Source organism: Muscardinus avellanarius (genome assembly GCF_963383645.1).
Source record: "Muscardinus avellanarius genome assembly, chromosome: 9".
In the NCBI taxonomy this organism is placed as follows: domain Eukaryota; kingdom Metazoa; phylum Chordata; class Mammalia; order Rodentia; family Gliridae; genus Muscardinus; species Muscardinus avellanarius.
In genome coordinates, this window is record NC_137795.1 from 96,617,813 (window position 1) to 96,642,730 (window position 24,918).

At 39.7% G+C, this 24,918-nt stretch overlaps 1 protein-coding gene across 2 annotated transcripts; it reads right to left on the reverse strand.

Moving 5' to 3' along the window:
* Positions 1-1,369: 1,369 nt before the first annotated feature.
* PTN (pleiotrophin) lies at positions 1,370-24,139 on the reverse strand (the record flags this gene model as incomplete). 2 transcript variants are annotated; one of them, XM_080700911.1, is made up of 4 exons in its annotated part: positions 1,370-1,422; positions 20,019-20,180; positions 22,716-22,889; positions 24,025-24,139. In XM_080700911.1, 4 exons carry the CDS (start codon positions 24,137-24,139, stop codon positions 1,370-1,372), a joined length of 504 nt encoding a protein of 167 aa, XP_080557037.1. The 2 variants fall into 2 exon arrangements, with proteins under 2 accessions (XP_080557037.1, XP_080557036.1); XM_080700910.1 differs by having other exon boundaries at positions 1,370-1,425.
* Between the last annotated feature and the right edge of the window lie 779 nt (positions 24,140-24,918).

Genomic DNA, 24,918 nt, shown 5'->3' on the forward strand with positions numbered 1-24,918 from the left:
TTTCTCAGATCTTCACTGGTACTGCGATAGCCCAAACTTATTCAATAAAACAAGATCATTTTTCTGTTCCATCTAATTCTAGACTACTTTAGTATTTTTGTCGAGTTTAGTAGCAGAGGTCAAACCTACTATATACGAATACAGGTAGAGTCTCCCTTATCTAAAATGTTTTGGAAAAGATGTGCTTTATATTTTATTTACTTTCTAAAACTGTTGAATATTTACACATATATAGTGAGATATCTTGGGGATAAGACCAAGCTCTAAGCACTAACTTATTTATATTCCATATATACTGCATACACACAGCCTAAAGGTAATTTTTTACAATATTTGTCTAGTATACCTGTGTTTGAACTAAAACCTGTCATATGAGGTTAGGGTGAAATTTTTTCACTTGTGGTGTTATATCTGTACCCCAAGATTTTTGAACTGAATTTTATTGCATTTCAGATTCTGAGTTTTTATTTAGAGATGCCCATTCTATAGAAGTTCCCCAACACACACACACACACACACACACACACACACACACACACACGTGTGTAACTTTTCCCTTGAGTGATTTAGCCCGTGTCTAAGATAATATTTTCACTAAGTTTGAATTGGTGAGCGTCGGTGACAAAAGGAAAAGAGTTACAATATCAAATTATTGCACACAAAAGCACCTTTTATTCAGCATCACCTTGATTTATTTTCCTAGTATTTTTTCCTCAGATGAAGAAATCATTTCATCAAGAAAACAATGATTTCTGACAAACTGAATGAACTTAATGTTTTAATGCTTTTTTTTAAAAAAAAAAAAAAAAGGTCAACATTGCACTTGGACCATTGTTCTGCCCCCCCCCCTTCCCTTATTTTGCTAACTAATCTTTTAAAAAAGAATCCTCTGGCAGAAAACAAGATAGTTCCCTCAAATAGAGCGATTATACTTTATTGCAGCTTTCTTTAGTATATATTTTTCTCAATTGGGGGGAAAAAAGTCTAGGTGAAAAAAATTACCTAACAAGAGTAGTTTACATGGTCACAACATTTAAATTGCTGCCAAAGGGGGGGAGTAAAAAAAAAAGTAATTGTGAAATATTGTATAACTTCAAAGAACTTACCTCAATTTCCTACCATTTACCATGTACTATAAGTAACTCACTAAATAGGATTACAGTCCTTTATTATAAGCCCCTAGTGGTACTATGGTATACATTTAAAAAAATGCTACTACAAACTTTTTTTATTCCTCTTTGTTTCTGTCTAGTGTGTACTTAAGCTATGGATAATTTTTGAATAAAAAGCCTACAGTAGGTATAAATGCGATAGTTAACTGATTCGGTTTGCTCATGTTCTTTTCATGTTCTTCAGGAAGTGGCATCATTTAATCCAGCATCTTCTCCTGCTTCTTGCCTTCCTTTTTCTTCTTCTTAGATTCTGCTGTTATTAGAAAGAGAAAGAGAAAAATAAGTGTCAAGTGAATAATCTATACAGGAGGAAAAAAACAATTCTTTCTAACAGGCCAGGGATTAAAAGATAAGACCAATAGACATAGTGCTTGCTGTTGGCAATTCTCTTGGTCAGTTGAAAGAAAAGCGTGCGTGTGCGTGTGCGTGTGTGTGTGTGTGTGTGTGTGTGTGTGTGTGTATGTGTGTGTGTGCATGCAAAAATTTTGATCAGGAAAGCACTTTAAGGGTACCCAGGAAGAACATAGCCTACCCCTGTGTGACTCTCTATAAATGTCTGTTACCTAATCCTTGAGTCCATGTGGTATGCAAAACTTTTTCTGAGGTCTTGCTTAGTAAACAAGCACAGCAGGTTAATTCCCTAATTCTTAGAAAATCGACTAGGTCACTGCTGGATGAGAGCTTTACTTTGTCCTTATCTTCTCACCTCCCCTCCTCTTGGACTTATTTGAAAATATTAGCACTTTTTCTTTTTCTCAGTAAAAATCTCCAATATGCCTCCACTCTGATTGTCCCCTTCGCTTATAAAGTCAACCAGCTCTTTATACACAAAAGGGCCGGCGATGAACTACACGTAGTCGGTCTGGTGCTTTGCCTACTGGGACTCCTAGATGGAAGGTACCAACTTAGGTAAATTAGAGAAGTAAATGCATGAGGAGTTAAAACAAAAGACCCTATCCTTTTCCTCTCAATCATCTTGCTTTCTCTCTGTTCCTAATAGAAGAATGCAATAGAATCAAAGACGCATTGACTTTGGGTGCAAAGATAAGAATGTTCAGAATTACCAGGCTAGCAAGTGGAAAAGTATTGCTGATTGTTTCTAACCTTCTTTCCCCATTTGGTCCACAGTAATGGCAGGATCATACTGACTACCTGCAATTTCTGGAGCCAGACATCCAGAGTTTAAATCTGGGCCACATCACTAGGTTATTGTGAGACTTTGGGAAAGCTAATTAATGCATTGGAGTCTGAGATTACTCTTTTGAAGGACCACATGAATATTATCATAACGTATGATAGTAATCACAGGACTAATACCCAAATCACATGACTTGTTTCAATCCACTAAGAACAGAATATGGTAAAATAGCACATGCCCAGTAAAGGTGCACAGTTTATCATTAGTTGATAGAATAAAAATAGGAGGCCCTTTTTCTGTGTAATTAAAATTCTTCATTATCACCAAAATATATTGACTGAACATGGCATGTCAATTACCATGAGTGTGGTACTCAACAGAGGAATATTGGAACAAAAACAATGGCCAACAGAAATTAGGACACTGTATTGGCGTACATAGCTCCCTCCCCACCATGGGCTTGTGATGACAATCAGAAACGATGTATAAAGCCGGGCGTGGTGGTGCATGCTTGTAATCCCAGCACTCGGGAGGCTGAGACCAGAGGATCACGGTTTGGGGACAGCCTCAGCTACTTAGTGAGGCCCTCCGCAACTCAGTGAGACCCGGTTTCAAAATAAAGAATAAAAAAAATAGGGCAGGGGGTGTAGCTCGGAGGTCAAATGCCCCTGGGTTCCACCCCCAGACCCACAAAAAAAAAAAAAAAGAAACAATGTATATTGCCCAGATCATACTTACCTGAAAATGGAAAAATTCCCATTCTTATTTACTACCCTTATTCCATCTTCAGGTAGTTCCCAAAGTCAACTGCAATTAGGCCAAGTGGCAATTCTGTTCAAGTGTAATTGTCCCAAGCTTCCTTTACTCTAATTTCTTTTTCCCCCACTGTGGTAATGGGGATGGAACCCCAGGGCATTCTACCTCCAAGCTACACCCCCAACCCTATTTTTTAGATTTTTTTTTATATTTGAAACAGGGTCTCACTGAATTGTAAAAAGCTTCACTAAGTAGCTGAGGCTGAGTCCAAACCATGATCCTCCAATCTCAGCCTCCTGAATGCTGGGATGACAAGCATGCACCACCACACCCAGCCTCCCTTACTCTAATTTCAAGGTGTATAATATGTTCACAGATTATAAAGTGTGTCCAAAGATTATAAAACCCTGATTAATTGCTGCACGTAACTATATTCGTCTTGTTCAGATCCATCCTTAGCTTTTCTCATTTCTAAACTGGAGACTTAATCTTTCAATCTGTATTTGCTTGTTTTTATAAATGTCTCTTCTCTTCAACCTATGAAAGGTGAGATGGCCAGAATTTCCAAGTTCATGGATACCTGTAAGGCCCCAAAACAGATCCTATCTAATTCATGAGCAGTTAGTGTTCAAACATTGAACAGTTCTCAGTTTTGGATTGGCATGTGACACATAGCCATGAAATAGGATGGTATTTCCAAAGAAAGAGATAAAATGTCAACTGGGATTCTAATTCTGGTTTCCTTTGTCTCAATTTTCTCATATGCCTTACTAGGAAAGCCTGAGTAATTTGTAATCCTTGAGCCATCTAGTAGAGTGGATGTTTGTGGCAGTATTTTCATATTTTGGCTAACACATTCTCTTTTCACACAGAAGTCCAAATGGATGGTGAGGTGCTTTCAAACTGCAAATTATTTTAAATATTGGCCACTACTGAATCTGTCAAATGTTGATTGTCCGTATCAATGAATACCTCCCAAATTCTCGTTGGTACAGACAAGGGAACACCCTTGCTCTATTACCTGAACCTGACATTTCATTCTTCTCACTCATTAAAAATTTGTCCAGTGCTCTAAAATCAATCACTTGCCCACGTCCTCTGCTTGGTGACGGTCAGTGCATTCTTCAGACACAACTTCCAGGTCATCACAGCACTGAATAAACCCACCCACCACAGATCTTAAGTCCACTCTGACCTCAACCCACGCAGAAAGGTGAGATGTCTTCCGTAAAAATTAGTGGAAAGAAGGAAGAATTCACATGTACACTGAGGTCATTTTGATTTCTCACATAATAAAGTGTTTGCAGTTTTGCAAATAAAGAAAATTGGGTCAGTAACATTGCTTGTAATCAAAGCCACATTTTTCTGACTTTTATGTACATTTAACTGGCAGATTAAAGGATCTTTCTCATTGCTTGTCTCTTTGGCCTCAGAAACTTATTAACAACCTCTCAATATTTACCTAGCATACATGTAGAATTTAAAATAGTGCCGTGAAATCTGTGAGCTAGCAGGAACCTGATGTGACTCCTTTATGTAATGGACTAAAAAAAACCATTCAAATCACCTTCATTTGCTTTGGGCTTCATATCTTTATTTATTTCATTTCCCCCAAGCCCATCTTCCTTTTTCCCCTTTGGTCTTTTTTTAAAATTTTTATTCTTTTAGCCAGGCGTGCTGGTGCACGCTTGTAATCTCCACATTTGGGAGACAGAAACAGGAGGATTGCGCAGGTTTGAAGCCAGCTGTGCTGGCTTAAGAGACCCTGTTTCCAAATAAAAAGTATAAATAGGTCTGGGAGTGTAGCCTGGAGGTAGAAGGGTTTCCAGGAACCCCAGTACCACCAAAAAATAATTTTTTTTTACAGGACTGGGGACAGAACCCAGGGGCATTTTACCTCTACGTGTTATCCCCAGCCCTATTTTTTATTTTTTATTTTGAAACATGGTCTCACTGAGTTGCAGAGGGCCTCACTAAGTAGTAGCTGAGGCTGTCTTTGAACCGTGATCCTCCTGTCTCAGCCTTCCAAATGCTGGGATTACAAGCGTGCGCCACCAGGCCCAGCTCCCCCTTTGGTCTTTGATACACAAGCCCTCTCCTCACTGTCAACCACACACAGTCATTAATTTTCTTGGCTCCTTCCTCCCACCTGTCAGGTGTAAACTTCCACATCGGTTCTAGTTTGCTGACCTTGTGGTTTGAGTGAGCTTTCTCTCTCCTTCCTAGAGCATTTATCTCTAGCTCTGAGTGAGGACAGAATCTCTATTTGCTGTCGTATCTCCAAAGGATTGTGTACAGTAGCTGATCAGAATTAGCTTGCAAACTTTCTGCATTTGCAGACCTTCATCTTTGCTTTAGCCTGTTTTTGAATTGATGGAGAATAGTTCTCATACGAGTTAGGATATAGACATGAGAGAGGATGGTAGGGGTGTAAAACTTGTACTATTTGAAAAGAAACTAATTCTTTTACCTAAGATATGTTAGAAAGTACGAGAGAGTTCTAAGCCTTACCTAAGAAAAATCAATCTAATAAGGATTTGGGCTGTTTCTACTGGTAGAAATCCCAGGATCTGAAGTCCTATCTTTACCATATTTTTTGAAAAACTCAAAATTTTGCCAAGAAAATTTTTCAGGCAGTGAGAAGAAGGAGGAAGAATTACTATTCATAAGGCTGCAATGAATTCAGAGTCCCTGTCTTTTTATTCTCAGTAGAAATCTTTAGCGAAAAATAGAAGTCAGTAACATGACAAGGGTATGCCTCACCATCTTCCTAACACAGGTTCCTTGAATTCTCTTTGCCTCTTTCTCCCTCAGCCCTTACATGCGATGTTGTTTTGCTGGACAGCTTTCCTCCTGCTGCCTCAACCTTCCTTAGGCAACATCTGCTCATCCTTAGAATCTTAGTTCAATTTTGCTTCTTTAGGGAAGCTTCCCTGAACTCCCACCCCCAACTAAGCAGGTTTCATGCACAAACACAACTCTTGTTCTTCTCTTTTTTTTTTCAAAAATTAAAAGTGGAAGTATTACTTTTTTGTCTAATTAATTAATATGCATTTCCCCATCCAATTAAGTAGAGACCCTTTCTGTCTTTTCCCTCTGTATCTTCAGTACCTCATATATGATAAGTTCTCATCAAACGCTTCTTGAATGTAGACTGAATAAATGAACATTTGAATGAGAACTGAAGTTTCACCTCCCTAAGATGTTGAAAAATCGCTCTTTTCAAGGAAAACGAGTAAAATTTCAGTCAGAACCTTGCTCTATTTTAGTGTATCTATATATATTTATTTATTTTTATTTATTTTTGTGTGTGTGGGTCCAGGGATGGAACCCAGGGGCATTTGACCTCCGAGCTACACCCCCTGCCTTATTTTTTATTCTTTATTTGAAACCGGGTCTCACTGAGTTGCAGAGGGCCTCACTAAGTAGCTGAGGCTGTCTGCGAACCGCGATCCTCAGGTCTCAGCCTCCCGAATGCTGGGATTACAAGAGCACACCCCTATGTATGGCTTAGTGTATCTTTAAAGATAAACATTTCATAAAGAAAGAAATTAAAAACACACATACACGAGATTCATCTAGATTTCTTAACATTTTTTCTTTCCCTTAGGGTAGAGGCCTGAATTACCTCTGTTGGTCAAACTAATGCCCTACTTTAGTAGCCTTTCATGGTGACAGTAAGGGCAATGTTGCTGTCATCAGGAGGGTCATGAGTTGACCTGGGAAAAACCAAGTGCTGTAGGATGAAGTCAAGTAGTGTCTACTCTGTAAAGGATTAAGAAACAGCAGGACATCAACCTTGATGTGAAATAGGAGGCCACCTTTGTTCACACTGAACAGAGCTAAGTGAATAACACTTTAAATGACACCCCTGGCTTTGTGTCACCTGTCCCCAGGCTGAGAAGCACACATGAAAGGAAACGGGAAGTGAGCCATTGTCAAATGTGAGAGCAAAAGGCAACTGCCTGGGAAATGACTTGCTCTGTCCCTTGGATGGTCCCCACCAGGACGTCCCTGCACTGGAACCCCCAGGAGCACCCTTGCTGTGGTTTCACTTTGTGTTTGCAAGCCGTCCTCCTTTCTTTAGCCTGTTTCCAATTGGTGGAGAATAGTGTTCACAATAATTGGGATAGATAAATGAGGTAGAATGGCAGGGGTGGCTACTACTTGACTAGAAACAAGTTGTTTTGCCTAATATATGTTAGAAAGGGTTGAGAAAGTTAAAAAATTCTAAGCCTTTTCTTTTTGTAAACTTTTTAAAATTGGTGCATTGTAGTTGCATATATTAATGGTGGAGGCATACATGCACACATGACTTATTTAGCTCTTTTCCAATTCCCACTCTATTCCCTCCCTGTGCTTCCTTCTCATGTTTGGCTTACTGACTAAGGAGGGAAAATCTAATGAAAGTTTGATTGTAGCTGTTCGTATTGCTAGGAATCCCTAGATCTAAAGTACCATTTTTACACTATTCTATACAAAACTCAAAATTTCACCAAGAAAAATTTTCAATGCATAGCAACTACTGATAGGAAAGAAAGACAGTGAGAAGAAAGAGAAGGAATAACTATTCGCCATGCTGCAATAAATTCTGAGTCCCTATCTGTTTATCCTGAGGGCCTTTTGGTTCAGCAAGGCAATGAAGAAACAAGGATGTTGGTTAGGATCATACCAACAACCAAGTCCCATGTAAGAGAATGCTTTCTAATCCATGTCCGCCACTGCCCAGCTCTGTGATTTGGAAAGAACCAATCATTCTTCATCTGTATCTTATACAAACCTACATCCTCAGAGGACCATCACGGTGTCATGTGAGATTATGACCCCTGAGATCCTGTTGGACCACTGTTATTAAAAAAAAGATGCCGGGCGTGGTGGCGCACGCTTGTAATCCCCGCGCTTGGGAGGCAGAGACAGGAGGATCGCGCAGGTTCGAAGCCAGCCACGCGTGCTGGCTTAGGAGACCCTGTTTCCAAACAAAAATGTAAAAGTAGGTCTGGGAGTGTAGCCCAGAGGTAGAAGAACCCCAGTACCACCAAAAAAAAAAAAAACATCATTTATTGATTGAGCAAATATATCAATGTATCACTATGTATCAGGAAAAGTTCTATGTGCTGGGATATAATTGTGAATAAAACAAAAATATATATGCAAGGAGCTGATAGTACAAGTAATGATTTCAAGATTGCCTTATGTGAGGTTTTAAAAATAATAAAGTGTTCAAAAAGCAAATATTTATATTAAAGATCATGGAAAGGTGGCCTCTACTTTTATGGTTCTGAGGCTTATTGTTGTTGCTGATTATTTACTACAACATATGATGTACATATGATGTAAAAGCTAGATTCAACAAGGAGAATGAATTATTAGGGAGAAAATATATATACTCATAGATACCTGATATAAAAAAATAGAAATACTTCCACCTGCGTAATTTCATTCTTTTTAAAAATATTAGTTTTTCTGCTTTGAATATAAGAAAGGTTCACAAAGAAAATAAGTAACTACACATATAAGGAAATTACAATTTATTTTACAATATTGAGATGATATGCTTGGTGATAGGTTCTGTTTGTGTTTTCTATGATTTTAATTAGAAATATAGTGACAGCTAATTGGTAATATTTTTATTCTAAATATTTGATTGCATTTATTTTTCATGCCATTGTATGAACTTTGAAACATGACCAAAAAGCAATCTTTTATTTCATTCATTTGTAACCTTCCCTTTTTAGTAGGCCATTTGAGTTGTTTCTACACTGTTATTGCAAATAATGATGTAATGCCATTGTTGCATGTAAATCATTGTATATTTAAGTTTTGCCTCAGGAGAGATTATTAGAAGAGGATTTACTAGATCAAAGAGTAGGATATTATTTTAAGTTCTAGATATATTTTGGAAACTTCCTTTTTTAGAAGGAACTACCAATCTAAGTTCTTTTCAGCAATGTATTTGAAAGCTTATCACAGCACACCTGCTCTTGGAAGGCAAATAAACAAACAACATGCATCATCTCTTTCCATCACAGGTCCTTTAGGAATATGATTACCACACAGTTGGCACAAGTAAACACCCACCTCCATTTTCTTTATTAGGAAAGCCTGGAAGAAACAGGGTGTAACGTGGGCCTTGAGAGAAAGAATAATATCAGTCTAAAGGATTGTTGTAGACTTTGAATGGAGATGCTTTTCCAAGAAGTGGAAGAATTAATATATGTAGGACAGGCTTATCCCATTTTCCTTAGCAAAAGGTCGTGCTTTTTTTTTTTTCAAGTGGCCTACTGTATATTCAAAAAATTAAAAAGTAAATTATGTGATAAAATTATTGAGGGGAAACCAGCTCTGAACTGAGAGCCTCTGTTTACGGCCGACGTAAGCAGAGTTGCTTTGGATTACTAGCACAATGGGAGGAAGGAAAAATTTGCTCCATCTAAGAGATTAAATTCATATTTTCGAGAAGCAAAAAGCACTCAGAAATGAATACTGGAACTTCAGAGGGCAAGAGTTGCTGGGAGGGTGTGGACAGTTAGAGCATGTCATAGAAGCCACTGCTAGTTCACTTTTAGAGATTTGTTCAATAAATCACAAGACCTCACTGCAGGGAAAAGATCACATCACTGTCAAACAATACAATTGCCATGTAAACATGACCCAAAGCCTGGATAGCTCTGAGATCCTTTCCATGCTTTGTGAAGCTATTAAAGTAATTCACTTGTACTTAAGAATTAGCTGCTAGTCACCTACAGGTACCTAATGCCTCCCATCATATCAGCTGTACCTCAGAACTGAAACTGAACCATAAATGTACATTTCAGTGGTCCACCTAGAACCCAAGTACTAGTTGACCAGGCTTCCTTACAGAACACTATTTATTAAATTTCCAAATATTAGCCAGGCATGGTGGTGCACACCTAGAATTCCATTACTTGGGAGGCTGAGATAGGAGGAACGTAGGCTCTAGGCCAGCCTCAGAAACTTAATAAGAACCTTAGAAACCCTTAGGGAGACTCTGCTTTAAAACAAAAATTAAAAACAAGGTCTGCAGGTTTAGCTCAGAGATAGAATGTTCCTGGATTCAATTTCCAGTATAAAGAAAAAAATCAATATGCTGCCATGTAAATAGGAGTCGCAGGTATTAAGTGGCACAATACAAAAAGACATTTCGATTTGAAAATCAAAAGTATAACCTTTAAAAATTTGCTTATTATTCACAGATATGGTTCAGTCAAACGGCTACATAGTAATGTTATTGCTATCTCATGTTGTAAGAAACCAAGTATCTGCTTCATTTCTCCTTATATTGACTCCATGCATTTACTTTGAGCGTGCATGGATACACACAGCATACATCCATCCATACGCATATACATACATGCCTCCTTGTGTACATACAATTGCCCCTCATTGTTATCCACAGCTGACGCTTCCCTGCCCTCAGACCCATCCTGTCCCTCACTGTCCACCTCCCTTGTCACGCATTTATTATTCATGTCATCAAGACCTCCTTGTCTCTCAACTACCTGCACACACTGGCTTTTTATTGGGTCTATGTGAATCAAACGGTAGCTTGTATCTGTGTCCAGACACAAACCAAACATACCCACAACCTTTCAGGAACCTGTTTTGCTTTTATTTGCTTTGGGGGGGTGTTCATTCCTCAGGATAGAAAGTTCAACAGTGAGAGCGCTGGTAAATAAGGTAGAGGCAGCTGAAGGCTTAGTGGAGAAAGTTATTTCATCAACCTAATAGAGCAAAATGAATAAAAGGCCCTGAGCATGTCAGCTATCTTCCAAAGCAAGTGATCCAGCACCAATAAACTAATGCAACAAGTAATAATAATAATAGTAAGAAATAGTTTTGATCTAATGATTCCTCTTCACAAATTTTCAGTCTTATTCCCCTCCTGCTTTTCCAACGCCCCTTTGGATAGAGAGATGAGTCGAGGTGTCTTGGCTTTTCCAACTCTTTAGGATACACTTTCTTTATATAATAGAGTCACAGAGTCGGGAGTAGGTGAGTCAGCCATGATTAAGTGATTCGGTAGAGAATCTGCGTGCATATCTGTGTGCCATGCAGAAAATTGCCAAGCGGAACTTCTTCTTTTAGTTCAATGCATTTACATCATCCTTATATATTAGCTACACTTACACCTACACACACACACACACACACACACACACACACACACACACACGGAATTCATGTTTGAGAGTCTTCTATTTAGAACAGCTCTGACCCTTCTTCAATCTGTGGTCCACTGTCAAGTCCTGACACCCATCCATGGTGACCTCTTCATGTCAAGCTGATTTTCTGGCCTGACCTGTTGTTCTATTTCAAAATTGGAAAGAATAATTATCTGTGATATGAACACTTAAATACGGAAGAGCTGATTTCTGCAATCATGAGGGAACAGGTAGAAAATCTGCCTTATTATAAAATATTGAAAATTATATTGGCAGACTCTATGAGAAATAAAATGTATTATTATAAGCAGTAATGATCGGTTTCCACTTAGCTCGTCATTATTTCCCATTATCATATCTGATGCATCCTTTAATATGATATGACCAGTGCTCCTGGGAAATCAAATTATGATTTATGAAAAGGGTAAAAGTTTAAACCCTGGAGTGTGTAACATTTTAGTAGGTACAACCCCAGAAATGGTTCCTTATTTGCTTCCAAATGTATTGCTCTTTTTGGCTTAAAAAAATTAGAGTCATAGATAAAATGTAGTCATAGATATTATGTAGCGGTTTAAGGCTAAATATATCTCAGAGATCTGTGACAAAATCTTAATCTCTGTATCTCAGGGTATGAACATATTTGGAGACAGAAGCTTTACTGAGGTAATTAAGGTAAAATCAGGTCATTAGGATTAATCCTAGTCTAAGATGACTAGTATCCTTCAGAGAAAAAATAATTTTTCAACAAGACACACAAGTTTAGGATTGACAGAACAAGACAGCCACCTGCAAGCCAAAGTGGAAGCCCTCAGAAGACATCAACCTGTGGACACCTTGTTCTTGTCATTTCAGCCCCCACATCTGTAAAGAAATACACTCATGCTATCTACGCCACCCCAGCTGTAAAACTTTTTGACAGCAGCCTGAGCCAACTGATGCATCTGTGATTTTGATTTGAGACTATCTCATATTTCTGTACCCTTCAAAGTATCCTCATTCACTGCAGAGGGGCAAAAATACCTGTTCATTGTCAGTTTTTATTTCTCTTGCAGAATTTAATTTTTGTAACCTTAAATTACTTTTGAAACACATGGCTGGAGTACTGCATAATATAGGATTTTACACCCAATAGCGGTTCCACAAATACATTCTGCCTTAATTCATTTACCAGTCTCACAACTGTCCTTCCAGCTCTAAGCAAGCAAGGTACCCAGTGATCTGTCAACAGCAGCAGTAAAGGCCGCACCTGAAGAACTTTCCCTGAACCTCTTTACATTTTTTAGACAGCAGCCTTCAAAGCCGAGCTTATGATTCTTATGCATCTGGGTTAGGAGATGAAAACAATGGTTTCCTATTTTCTGTAGAAAGAAAATTACTTTCAAAAGCCTTGCAAGAGAGGGAGCTATAAATGTGTTAGCCTACAGTAAATATCTTCGGGCCTGACCTCCTCAGTGCCTGAGCAGCAGGACACCAGAAATTATTCTTTACCTGCATCGTGCCCTTGGGTTTCTGATGAGCTCTTCTACAAATATTGTTTACTCTTCTAGAAAAAGGATTTATTTTTTTCTTTCCCCTGCCTCTGTGTGCTGAGAGCCGGTCAGGCTGCTTTGATTTCCCTGTGGGTTTCCAGAGGTTTTGCATCAGTGTAGGCTGAGCAGAGTCACTGGATGTGTAAGACGTGTCCCCAGTGACGTGCTTGTTACGAGGACAGCAGCACCTCAGATCCTGCTGGAGCACTGAGCCTCCATGAATCTCACGGCAGAGAGGAGACCATCTGAGTGCTTTCTAGGACCCAGCCCGGGGTGATGGGAGTCTAGGGAAAATAGGGTGCCTTACACCAGTATTTCTTACTTTTGAGAAATGTAGCCCCTTTAAAGGACCCCTGTTTGAGAAAGAGAACACTAAAAGACATCATTGGCTTCAATGTATCACTATAAAACGTTGAGTTCAGGCCAAAAATTATTTGATAAGAGCCAATCACAAATTATCCCCAAATATGCTTATATGAACATTTTGCAATTATTATCCACAAAAAACAAACTTATTGATTTGGGTTGTTTTTAAAACACCCAAAGAGACCCCTGGAGAAGCACTCAGTCTGGGGAACATTGGGTATCGCAGAAAAGAACTCTGAAAACCCACGAAACTGACTTCAAGTTCAAGGCTGATCATTCACAGGCTGGGTGACCTCACGCAGTCACCTAGTCCTCTCACAGACGAGGGCTTATGAGATATCCTAGTTTACAATGCTGTGCTCAGGACGGCATTGTAATTACAGTACCCCAGATTGTAAAGTGGGAGTGCAATTCTTTAGGGCTGCAGTAAGGATTAAGAGAGACAATATACGGTAAGGGCTTAGCATAAGGCCTGTCCTATCATAAACATTCAATAAACAGAGCTTACTTTTACAACACTCAGTAAGTGGCAATGCTACAACTTAAAACAACAGAAGATATTTTCAATTCAGAAGTTTCTAATTTCTAGGGAGATATGCAACCCAGTAAGTAATTAGTGTGAACCTTGTTCTCTTACACTCTCTTCCTTAATACTAATTATCATATGGCTGCTTTCTGTGTGCACGGCTAATGAGCCTCCAAACATGACATTTGCCAAGGGACATGAAAGGAGACACATAGTGCAAGGTAAACCCCATGTATATTTATAGTTCCCAATTATCATATCTGCCCCGACAGGACTGAAAATTCTTTACGAAGGATGGGAGTGAAACACCTGGATGCCTCTTCTTGCAGGTGAGCTAGTTCCCTGTGCTTCAACAACTCCTCTGTACATATGTGAAGCCAGTGGATGAATGATGTGTCCTAGTGAGCCAGATCAGGACAGTTTAGCTGGGTATTATCACTCGTTCATTCAAGCTAGGAGGCTTGAGTCCTTACAGAGTAGACCCTATGAGATGTAGTAATTTTACAAATTAAAATATGGTTTGCAAAGGGTTTCCTTGCCGGGTGAGGGGCATCGGCACTGAGAATACCATGGATATGCCATTATCAGAAGACTGAGCCCTTCAGGGAAGGCAGTGGCCGAGTGTTGGAGAAGGGAAGTCTGGAAAGTTTTCACACTGGTCTCTGTTCTAGCCCCTGAGCAAAACAAGCTTTTCTTGGCCTCAGGGACTCTGTACTTGCTCTATTTTCGTTGTTGTTGTTGTTGTTGTAGTTGTTGTTGCCAGAACTAATATGACAACCCCATGATCTATCTTTAAGACTAACCTCAAGTTACCTTCTGAAAGTGACTTTCCCTGGTTATTCTATAACCTGCTTCCTCCTGGTCATCTCGTCGCTTGGTTCAGTTCTGTTCTTAAGGCCATTTATTTCAATATGTCATTATAATTTTAATAATTATTTATTTATGTTTTAATCTCTACATACTACCATTAGGACATGGTAGTAGCTGGGAAGAAAACTTGCTTGTTTACCATCACTAACACTTGCTATACTTTATGGTCTATTTGGAGCTCTTGGTAAGTTTTATAAATAAACAAATGAATTTAAAATAGTGCCAAAGGACTAGGTTTCTTTTTAATAGCATTTGTTGCCTTTTGCAAAACACTGGGTCATTTCTCTCTCTGCTTCCATGACTACACCATCAGTCCCTGAGGGCCCTTACCTTTCCCCCAGTACTAACCCTAGCAGAGTACACCTAGTCAATGAACAAGCCAGTTTTACAGAATGAACAGAGAAATATGAAGAACAGAAAGAAAACAGTGGATCCATAAGAAATTGTGGTCCTGAGCTTTGGAGTTGGCTTGGCCAGGGCAGAGTACACTGGAAAGTCTGGTGCAGGGATCAGGCAAGGATATTGCTAGGAGGCCTCGTGAGCAGGATGTCCCACTACAGAGACGGGATGGGTCTGCAACTCACTACTTAGATAAGACACTTTGGCAACCAGTTTTGAAAAGATACAGGAGAAGATATTGCATAATCCAGGAGCTATAGAGTCAGGCAGGCATCTCTGTGTGTCCTCGACACCTGCTTATTAGCTGTAAATCTGTAAGCACCTAACTCCTCTAAAGCCTCAGTTTTCCCACACATGAAACAGAAGATGATAATAAAAACTATTTTAGAGTTTTGTGAATGTTCAATGACACCATGCATTAGCAGTGTGCTAAGCCATACTTAAAACACACTAGACTTTCAATAATTACTAACTGTAATTATCATAATTCTTCTTTTGCCTGAAAAGGTGCTGAGAGAAATACCTAGCTCAAGACATTGACTTGGAAAAAAAGAAATAGTCTCCAATATACTGCACATTTACCAAGCATTTGTTCCTGTGGTCCTTCACTTCATCTTAACCATTCTGCTATGAGATATTCATTGTCAACCCTAATTTATGGAAGACAAAACATATTCCAGTAAGAAAGGAATAGAATTAGATCTTCTTACTCCAAGGACAATTTTGTAGGATGAAAAATAAAATAAAATACAAGTGTTGAAAGACATTTCCACAAAGAGAATAAGAATAAATTTAAAACCTTGAGAGCAAACTGAAGAAGAGTTTTCCCCCTCTGATCAAGAAGAACAGAATTCTGAATTCTTTTTTCTGGCCTTTCCCCTGCCCCTGCCCCTATCGATGGGTCTGGGGGAAGGAGTAGGTTCCAGGCTAACCTGTTAAATTCTTTAAGCTTTATCAATACAGTTAAAAGTCTCTCAGCCTAGCAAAGACCAGCTATAGCATTGCCATCCTCATTTCCAATGGATGTCAAGGCCCCAGATAGAAAAAAAAAATTGGGAACTTCTTTTTATCTTTAAAAGACTAACAAAGATTCTATTTAGTGGAGAAAGAATTGAGAATGCTGGGAATATTACTTTACTGACCCTTTTTCCCATGTAATAATCAGCTGCCAAAAGCCCTGTCTTGTTCACACTGCAGCCTCACACTTAAAGAATTGAGGTTCTTTTGATCTTTAAAGGCGAATTCTCAAATCTAAGAGAAGGCCAGGCTGCTGTCCAACAGAGAGCTGCACCATGGCAAAACTGAAATCACTGGAAAGAAATAAAAGGAGCCGGGGTTATCATGAGCAGGGAAATTCAACACAGACCTGGTGGCAGCAGAGGGCGGGTTGTTACAGGAGGGATGAACACTTGCTCACTCTGGAACCACCTACAACACAGACATCCATCCAGGTGCCGGTTGCAAGAACCATTTGAGACAATGGCTAGAGCAGACAATCTTTGAGGCTGCATGAATGCTATGCTGGCTTGTTGAAACCCAAAGAAGCTTCCCAAACACCCCTTACTTCTGCATCTTATTTAAAAGCAATGACCAAGCTGGGCGTGGTGGTGCACCCTTGTAATCCCAGCATTTGGGACAGTAAGACAGGAGGATTGCGGCTCTCGGACAGCCTCAGCTACTTAGTGAGGCTCTTTGCAACTCAGTGAGACTCTGTTTCAAAATTTTAAAGAATAAAAAAACAGGGCTGGAGTGTAGCTCAGAGGTAGAATGCCCCTGGGTTCCATCCTCAGTATTGAAAAAAAAAAAAAAAGCAGTGACCCATAACTGCCATGTAAACAATAGCCCAAGATCCCTGACCGTTTCAAGATGATCATTAGGCAACATCACCCATAACCCTAAAAAGGCTTGGCTCCTTGGATCCTCCCAAGCAAGTCCCAGGGCCAGCCCCGCTGAGGCTGCACTCCAGTGACACATGTTCCTTCTAGGGGCTACACTGCTCACACAGGGCCCCCTGGAAGCCCTGTTTATCTTGCCATTTTCTAATTCCACAGTAAGCCAGTCCTCTAAGAGGACCCCTAAGAAACATGTAGGGCTTGGGAAGAGTGACTTGTCCTCTCTTGAGTTCTCTGCTCTCATCCATCCATCCATCCTTCCTCCCTTCTTTCTTTCCTTTCTTCCTCTCTTCTCTTTTTTGTGATACTGGAGATTGAAGCCAGGGACATTCTACCTCTAAGCCTCATCTCTACACCTTTAAAAAGAATGTTTAATTTTAAACAGGGTCTCACTAGGTTTCAGAGAATCTCTTGCTAAGTTGCTGAGGCTGGATCTGCAATCCTCCCGTCTCAGCCTCCAAAGTACACACCTGGAATTACAGGTGTGTACCACCACACTCAGCTGCTCTGACACTGTTCACAGACCTGTCAACACAGAATGATCTTTATTTCTAATTTTTTTAAATGTTCACAGACAAATTAACGCTACAGGGAAAAGAAAAATACTGATGGCTTCAAAGAGGAGACACCTAACCCACTTCACAGCAGAGTACTCTATTGCCCCAAATAAAATTCCTTCAGGCAGCTTTTTCTCCATGGAGTGGCGTCGGTGCCTACGCTCCTCAAAAAGTAGATGATTCAGTCTAATGATGGACTTAACACATTCTAAGGCTCCTGTGCACTCTATCAGATGAATTACCTCACCAAATACCAATCCCAGTCCCTTTCTGTGTCTCTTCTTATGTTTTGAGGTTAAGGCCAGAAACTCACATATACATTTCCCAGACATGCTTGCAAAAGAATTTTCTATTTGACCCAGTTTCTATTGAGCTGATATGCTTTAATGAGATGCAGAGGTCAAAATAACTTCCATCAGGGGTCAGATATGCAGAGATTGATTATTCTGGTGAGAAAGGAGGTAGGAGTGTCTGGCTGGAGAGAGGTCCTATGATGGAGTTTCCAGGTTCTGTTATTACATTATATGTGATGGGCATTGGGATTTCAGCAGAAGGTTTGGTTCGATCATTCACATGCACTATGATTAGACACATGTTGGATCTGTTGCTTTTGGCTGTATTGTTCCTGGCCTTGCAGGATCCATGCCAGACCTTCTGGCTGTCCTGCAGATTCGGAACTGTACAATACCCTCCATAAACAACTTCAGCTAAGCTAGTTAGAGTAGATCTTGCTTCCCTAAAATCCATGACAGATTCAGGGTTTTCTTTGTTCATGAAAATAAACTTCATTCTTTCATCTCTTTTCCCACGAAAGTAAAAATTAAAGTCTTCAACACAATTGTAGACTCATTTCTCCATGTTAAGACTCTTCTGATTACAGTCTCTCAGTCCAGGAATAATGATCCTCAAAGCAATACCACCTTCATTCCCAGGAAGGCTACCTTCCACACCGGTGTCTTTTCTACATATGTTATATCTACATAACAGTATGTCTACATAACAGTAGCAATGCTCTCTCTTCTTCTGGGTATATAATATAGAGTAGACGGCTGAAAACTCTCCATGTATTAAGTGGGCCCCCACACGTGAGAACTGTTAGGTAAGAGGCTCCATTGAGACAGCCAGTATTACTGGAATTGTGACTCAGGTTAGAGAAGAGGTTTACAAATCATCGACAGAGCCATAGGAAGGACTTCGATATCTTAAAAGACAATAATGCTATTGGGCTGTACTGGAAAGAATCGTAAGGTAATTTTTAATTTAGGTGGTGTATTTAGAAATTTTGAAATGTTTAAATGGCATCTCTATAAATTAAGCCTGCCCTTATTTCCTGACCATATTTTTTTAGCTTCATCAGTAGTAGACAAGTCACAAAGATACTGTCTACTCCTCCCTCAATTTAATGTTGAGTGATCACAGCCTTACCCACACTCATGTTCTATTCTAAAGGCTAAAGGTATTTTGTTCACACTGCAAATCAAACAGTTTTTATATTAATCCAGCAACATTTCTCAAAATAAAAGAGGTAGGAAAATAAAAGAGCTAAGTTTTTGGAGTTCTCTAAAACAAAACAACAAACAAATGAAAATAGGCAAACAAAACTGAGCCTGGCCGTGTGCTGAGAGAAAAATGATGATGAGGGCAGAAGGTACTTTTTGGCTCTGTGCTCAGTGACTAGATTGTATGATATAATTAAACTTGTTTTTCTCCTCAAGAACACAGTATCAGTTTACTCTGGAAAGTCTGGTACTGATTTTCTCTGTCCTCATTTGTTACATGAACATTAGACCAGATTTCAGTTCCCTAGGTCAGCTACCATTTAACTACTCTAGACCAAAAAATAACCAAATGTGACCAGAGCTCTCCATGATTTTTTAATGCCAAGAGGCAGCATGGTACAGTGGAAAAGGCAGAGGGTCTTTGTGTGGGTCTGACTATAGATTTGAATCCTGGCTACAAAACTTGTGATGTGAATTTTGGAACCTATCTAAGCCTATGCTTTCTCATGTAAAATAGGTAATATTTATTGCATATATAGAGTTGCATTGAGGTTTAAATTAAGTAATGTGGGGCTCTCATCACAGTGCCTAGTTAAAATTAGTGCATCCCTACTTCTCTCTATCCTCTTCCTGTAGTGATGAGTACAGTGGGCAAGCTAAGCCACCTCATAAAATATTTTTTTAAAATTTGCTCGAAAAAAAGTATAAGACATACAGCAACTATCAAGTTATGTAGTAAAGGAAGGAAAAGTGTAAAATAATTGTCTGTATATTGTGAAAACTCTATTCCCAATGATCTCTTGCTTCCTGAACTTTAGAAATATGTCTTGCCTGGATCTAGTTCCAATTTAGAGTTTGGGATGCATGTTCACCCTCAATCAACCATCTGCACTGACATGTTTTAACTAAGTTATCCATCCCCCTCCCAGATATACGGGGAACTTCAGTTGAATTCACAGACTGCTTGCTGAACAGAAAATGTGTGCTGCTCAGTATGTGGGACTTTTCCAATCCCTTTCTTTAGGTAACTCATCTAACAATTCTTTCTACAAATTTTGTGATTCTCACATACGGAATTATCGGCCGAATCCATCAATCCATTAAAATCATGGAAGAATGGCAGGGACCCACCTTGAGGTTTGGGCTTGGTCAGCTTGCCACAGGGTTTGGAGATGGTGACCGTCTTCTGGCAATCGGCATTGTGGAGGGCGCGCTTCAGACTCCCGGTTCTGGTCTTCAGTGCCGTGTTCAGGTCACACTCTCCCCAGGCCTGGAACTGATATTTGCACTCCGCTAAAGGCAGGGGTGGATCAAACAGAAATCCTTGAGAGAGACTACCGTGGTGTCACAGAACCAAAAGCACACATTTTTTCCCCCCTTGAATGTTCTGTATTGGGATAATTGTAGATTCATAGGCAATTAAAAATAACACAAAGAAATTCTACATATCCTTCACCCAGTTTCCCTCCATTGTGAGTTCTTGGATAGCTCTAGTCCCATAGCACCACGACAACACTGACGCTGATACGTTCCACAGAACTTAGTCAGATTTCGCCAGTTATACATGAACTCATAGTTCTGTACTGTGCAAGTAGATGCAAGGAACCGCAATTGCCATGACTATACAGAACGGTTCCAAGGTAAGTCCCATGGTCGCCTTTTATTGCTACAGTCTTCCCATCTCCTAAAAACCGGACCTCAATCTGATCAGAATACATAAAAGGAAATATACAGTAGGTGACCTTTTCAGATTGGCTTGATCTTCCTTAGCATAATTTCCTGGAGATCCACCAAAGGTATATGCATCGATAGTCTGTTCCTTTTTATTGCTGAGCAGCCCTCCAAAATATACTCATACCACAGTTTGTTTGATCATTCGCCGGTTGGAGGACATCTGTTTCTGGCTATTATAAATAAATGTGCCATGTACATTCATGTTTTAGTAGAAACATAAGTTTTTATTTCTCTGGGACGAGTGCCTTATCAACTGTTGGGTTGCATGATTAAAAAAAAATGTTGAATTTTGCAAAAGAAAACTTGTCCTAATTTTTCCCAGCACAGCTATATAAAATTACACAGCAGTGTAAGTGTGATCCAATTTTTTTTAGCCCTCACTAGTATTTGGTGTTATCGCTATTTTTTATTGCAACCACTCTGATAGGTCTTTCATTGTTTTTAAACTTCCATTTCCCTGGTGGGGAGGAGACGCTGGCCATCTTTTCAGGCATTTAGTTATCATCTATCATCTGTATATCCTCCTTAGTAAAATGTCTTCCCACTTTCTTACTGGTACTTACTTTTTCCCATTGAGCTTTGAGGATTCTTTCTATATTCTAGATATGAATCCTTTAAGATGCATGTGTAAAATTTTTCATTGGTGGGATTTTAAGGTGCTCACAGGCAATTTAAGATCCAGTGTGTCTGAACTAGTGTTCAGTGTGCCTTTACAGAGCCTTCTGTGATTTAAAAAAGTACAGCAGCTAGGTGTGGTGGTACGTGCCTATCATCCCAGTATTTGGGAACCTGAGACAGGAGGATCACAAGTTTGAGGCCAGCCTCAGCAAATTAGTGAGAGCCTATTTCAAAATAAAATAAAATAATAAAATAAAATAGGCTGGTATAATTGCTCAAAGGTAGAATGTCCCTGGGTTCAATTCCCCCTACTCAAAAAAATGTACCCCAAAGGGTATAGAGGGAGAAATGCACACACATGTATGTATGGCTGTGCTTTTTACTTCTATCCTTTTTGTCCAGGAGACAGTAGGAATATGACAGAAGTCATCATCCTTCGTCACTTGCCTATAGACCACAATACATAGAATATCTGTATAACACAGATAGGACACTTGGGGCATTGTGTCTCACAATGGCCAAGAAAGAGAAGAGGCCCGGTGGCCTCATACTGAATTAAAGGTGAAAGTATTGAGAGAATCCATCTCAAGTAGACAGATCAAGTCAGCATCAGGCTGTCTATAGTCAGTGAGAAGGGGAAAAAAAAATCCATGAAAGCTAGCTGTGACCAACCCTGCTGGATTCAGTAAGTAAATCTTTGATCCTTTGGGGGGTAGAGAAAGATCAAAAGATGGAAAGCTTGAGAGTCACAGACAGACACATGGAGAAGGAAGAGAATAAACAGAAAAGAAAGGAAATGAAAAGAAAAAGAATGTAGGAGGAGAAAAGAAAGGAGTAAGAGGATAATTCCATGAACATTTTTAGGAGGGATGAAGGGCATAATTGATGTTGCTACTGATGAGGCACAGATTCTCTCCCAAGGATCATTTTGACCCCAATGAAACACTTGGCCATAAATATCTGAGGACATTTTAGTTTTCACAACTAGTGGGGGTTAAGAGTGTTCCTGGAAATTAGTTAGCTGTGATCCAGCCTACAATGTACTAGATAGCCTCCGAAGCCATGAATTAACTGGCCCCAATATCACTAGTGCTGAAGTTGAGAAACCTTGGGGTTAGGTGAGAGGTCAACTTGCACCTGATAAAATAGCTTCTTTGAAATAAATCGTGATGGGCAAGGTGGTACATGCCTATGATCTCAGTACTTGGGAGACTCAGAAAGGAGGATCACTGATTCAAAGCCAGCCTCAATCACTTAGTGAAACCCTCAGCAATTTTGTGCCTCCCTGTTTCAAAATTTAAACAATAAGATAAAAAGGAGTTGGGGGTGAAACTCAGAGGTAGAATGCTCCTGGGTTCAATCATCAGTACCCTGAATATAAGTCATGCTCAACCTCAAAAGGACACTTGGTGTAGATATTCCAGAACTATCTCTGGGCAGGAGATTAACTCAATAGGACAGCAGAGAAAAACTCACCTCCAAACTGCTTTTTCCAGTTGCAGGGGATCTTACATCTCTGGGTCTTCATGGTCTGCTTGCACTCCGCTCCAGAACGGGTGCCCTCCCGGGTACCCAGCCCGCAGTCCCCACTGGTGGGCACACACACACTCCACTGCCACTCGCCACAGTCAGACTTCTTCACTTTTTTTTCTGGGAGGAAGGAACCAGAGATAATCAACATTCAGAACACTCGTTATCTCCCGGCTATGATGAAGTTCATTTCTGAGTGCTTTGGTTGTGAGACCTCTGCCTCCTACTCTAATCATCTTGTATAATAAACAGTAGGAATGTGGCAGATGTTATTCAGATGATCAACCAAGAAATGATCAAGAGGGAGAGAAAAGCTGGGGAAGAACCTACAGCGACTATTAATTCAACTCTTCCATGTGCCAAAGACTGAAGTGATTTACTGAAGTGATCTCTTTTAGAAGCAAATGTTTTCCTAAAAATGAGAGAGAGAGAGAGAGAGAGAGAGAGAGAGAGAGAGAGAGAGAGAAATAACTAAATCTAAAAATCTAAGAACATGATAAAATATTCTATTAGAAGCATCAGTTATCAGATTAGCTATTTCACTGCAGGTCAATGCCCCTTTCTCTGTCTCCCAGTTGAAATAACATTGGAATAACATAATAGAAGTCTGATGGCTCACAGATGTAAACAGACTCCCAGGTCCATGGTCTACTTATGACTGTGGGAGGGGCAAAGGGAAGCTGCCTTATTCTCTCTGGGTTTCAGCTTCCTCCTTTGTAAATTTAAAATTTTGAAAACAATCACTGTATAACATCATTTGAGAAAGAAATAACATAAGTGAATGGCTGCTCTAACAACTGTTAGTGCCTTTTTACTTTTTAAGGCTTCACTATCTCTGATAATGTCTTGTTTTATAGAAGCACCCGGTTTCTAGTCAATGTTCTATACATGCAGCATGTAATATGGTCACACTTCAGAACTTACAGTGGGCAAAAAATAAAGGAAGTATTTCTTAGATCTCTTTAAATAATTAGAAATAAAGGAGGTAGAAGCTGGAGAAGGAATGAATGAAAGGAAAAGAGAAGGAGAGGGGAACAAGAATAAAAGCAGGTCACTGGATCCAGCTGGTGTAGTACACCTGCAATACCAGTACTTGGGAGGCTGAGACAGGAGGATCACAGGTTCAATGACAGTCTCAGCAATGTAGCAAGACTACAGTGAGTTGCCTACCCAGTCCTACCCCCCCCACACCATATAGCAGGAAAGTTAGGCTAGATAGACATTAATTGATTAAAGCTATAATTCCTCTGCTTACCTGGTTTCTCTTTCTTCCCTGCCTCAGCAGTGCCTACAGCTGCCAAAATGAAAATGAATGCCAGAAAGGCAGCTGCAAATTTTCGACGCTGCTGCTGGTACTGTTGAGACTGCATTCTAGGAATAAACATAGAGAAAGAGGGGTGATGTCAACCACAGGCAAGGAGGAAGACCCACTGAACCATTAGCTCCGTGGCAAAGGGCTCCACTGTTCATGTCTGCAATGTTGGATTTCAGGAAGATGCATATCAATTATAACAAGCAGAATTTTATCTTTTCTCCCCAGTGGCCACTGACATAAGTGCTCTTCTGAAATCAGTCCAACTTTCACCAACAGAAAGCCACAATTAATTCTCTACGGAAGACACAACCATTTGCTAAGTATAGCCCAGGAATTCTAGAAGTGAAAGAATTTTGAAGGCCTGTATTAAAGCAGACTCCCACAGCAAATCTTATTGATAGCATCACTTGTTAGTATAAACAACTACAACCATCTTCAGAATTTCTGACAATTCCTAGAAACAAGCATGATGTTGTTGTCCGTTGGGCTCATTTGGATGAAGAAAATGAGTGGATTGTCTATACAAGGGTACAAGTTACTCTTTGTCTTCCTCGACACTGGTAAGGGCCAATGTCTTTGATTTTTTTTGTCACCTTTCATGATCATGTCTACCATCTTTATTCATTCCAGTATTTATTAATCAATGAGCTCGCACACTGATACTCCTATCAAATACAGCTCTAAATTCACACATGCCCAAGACCCTTGCAATCCTGGGACAGAGTAAAGAGTTGTCACACTCACTCAGAATTTGAAATTCTCCACATTTGAAATGAATCAAAACCCCCAGACAACATTAGAAAGACTGCCTGGAACTTGAAGACATGACAATCT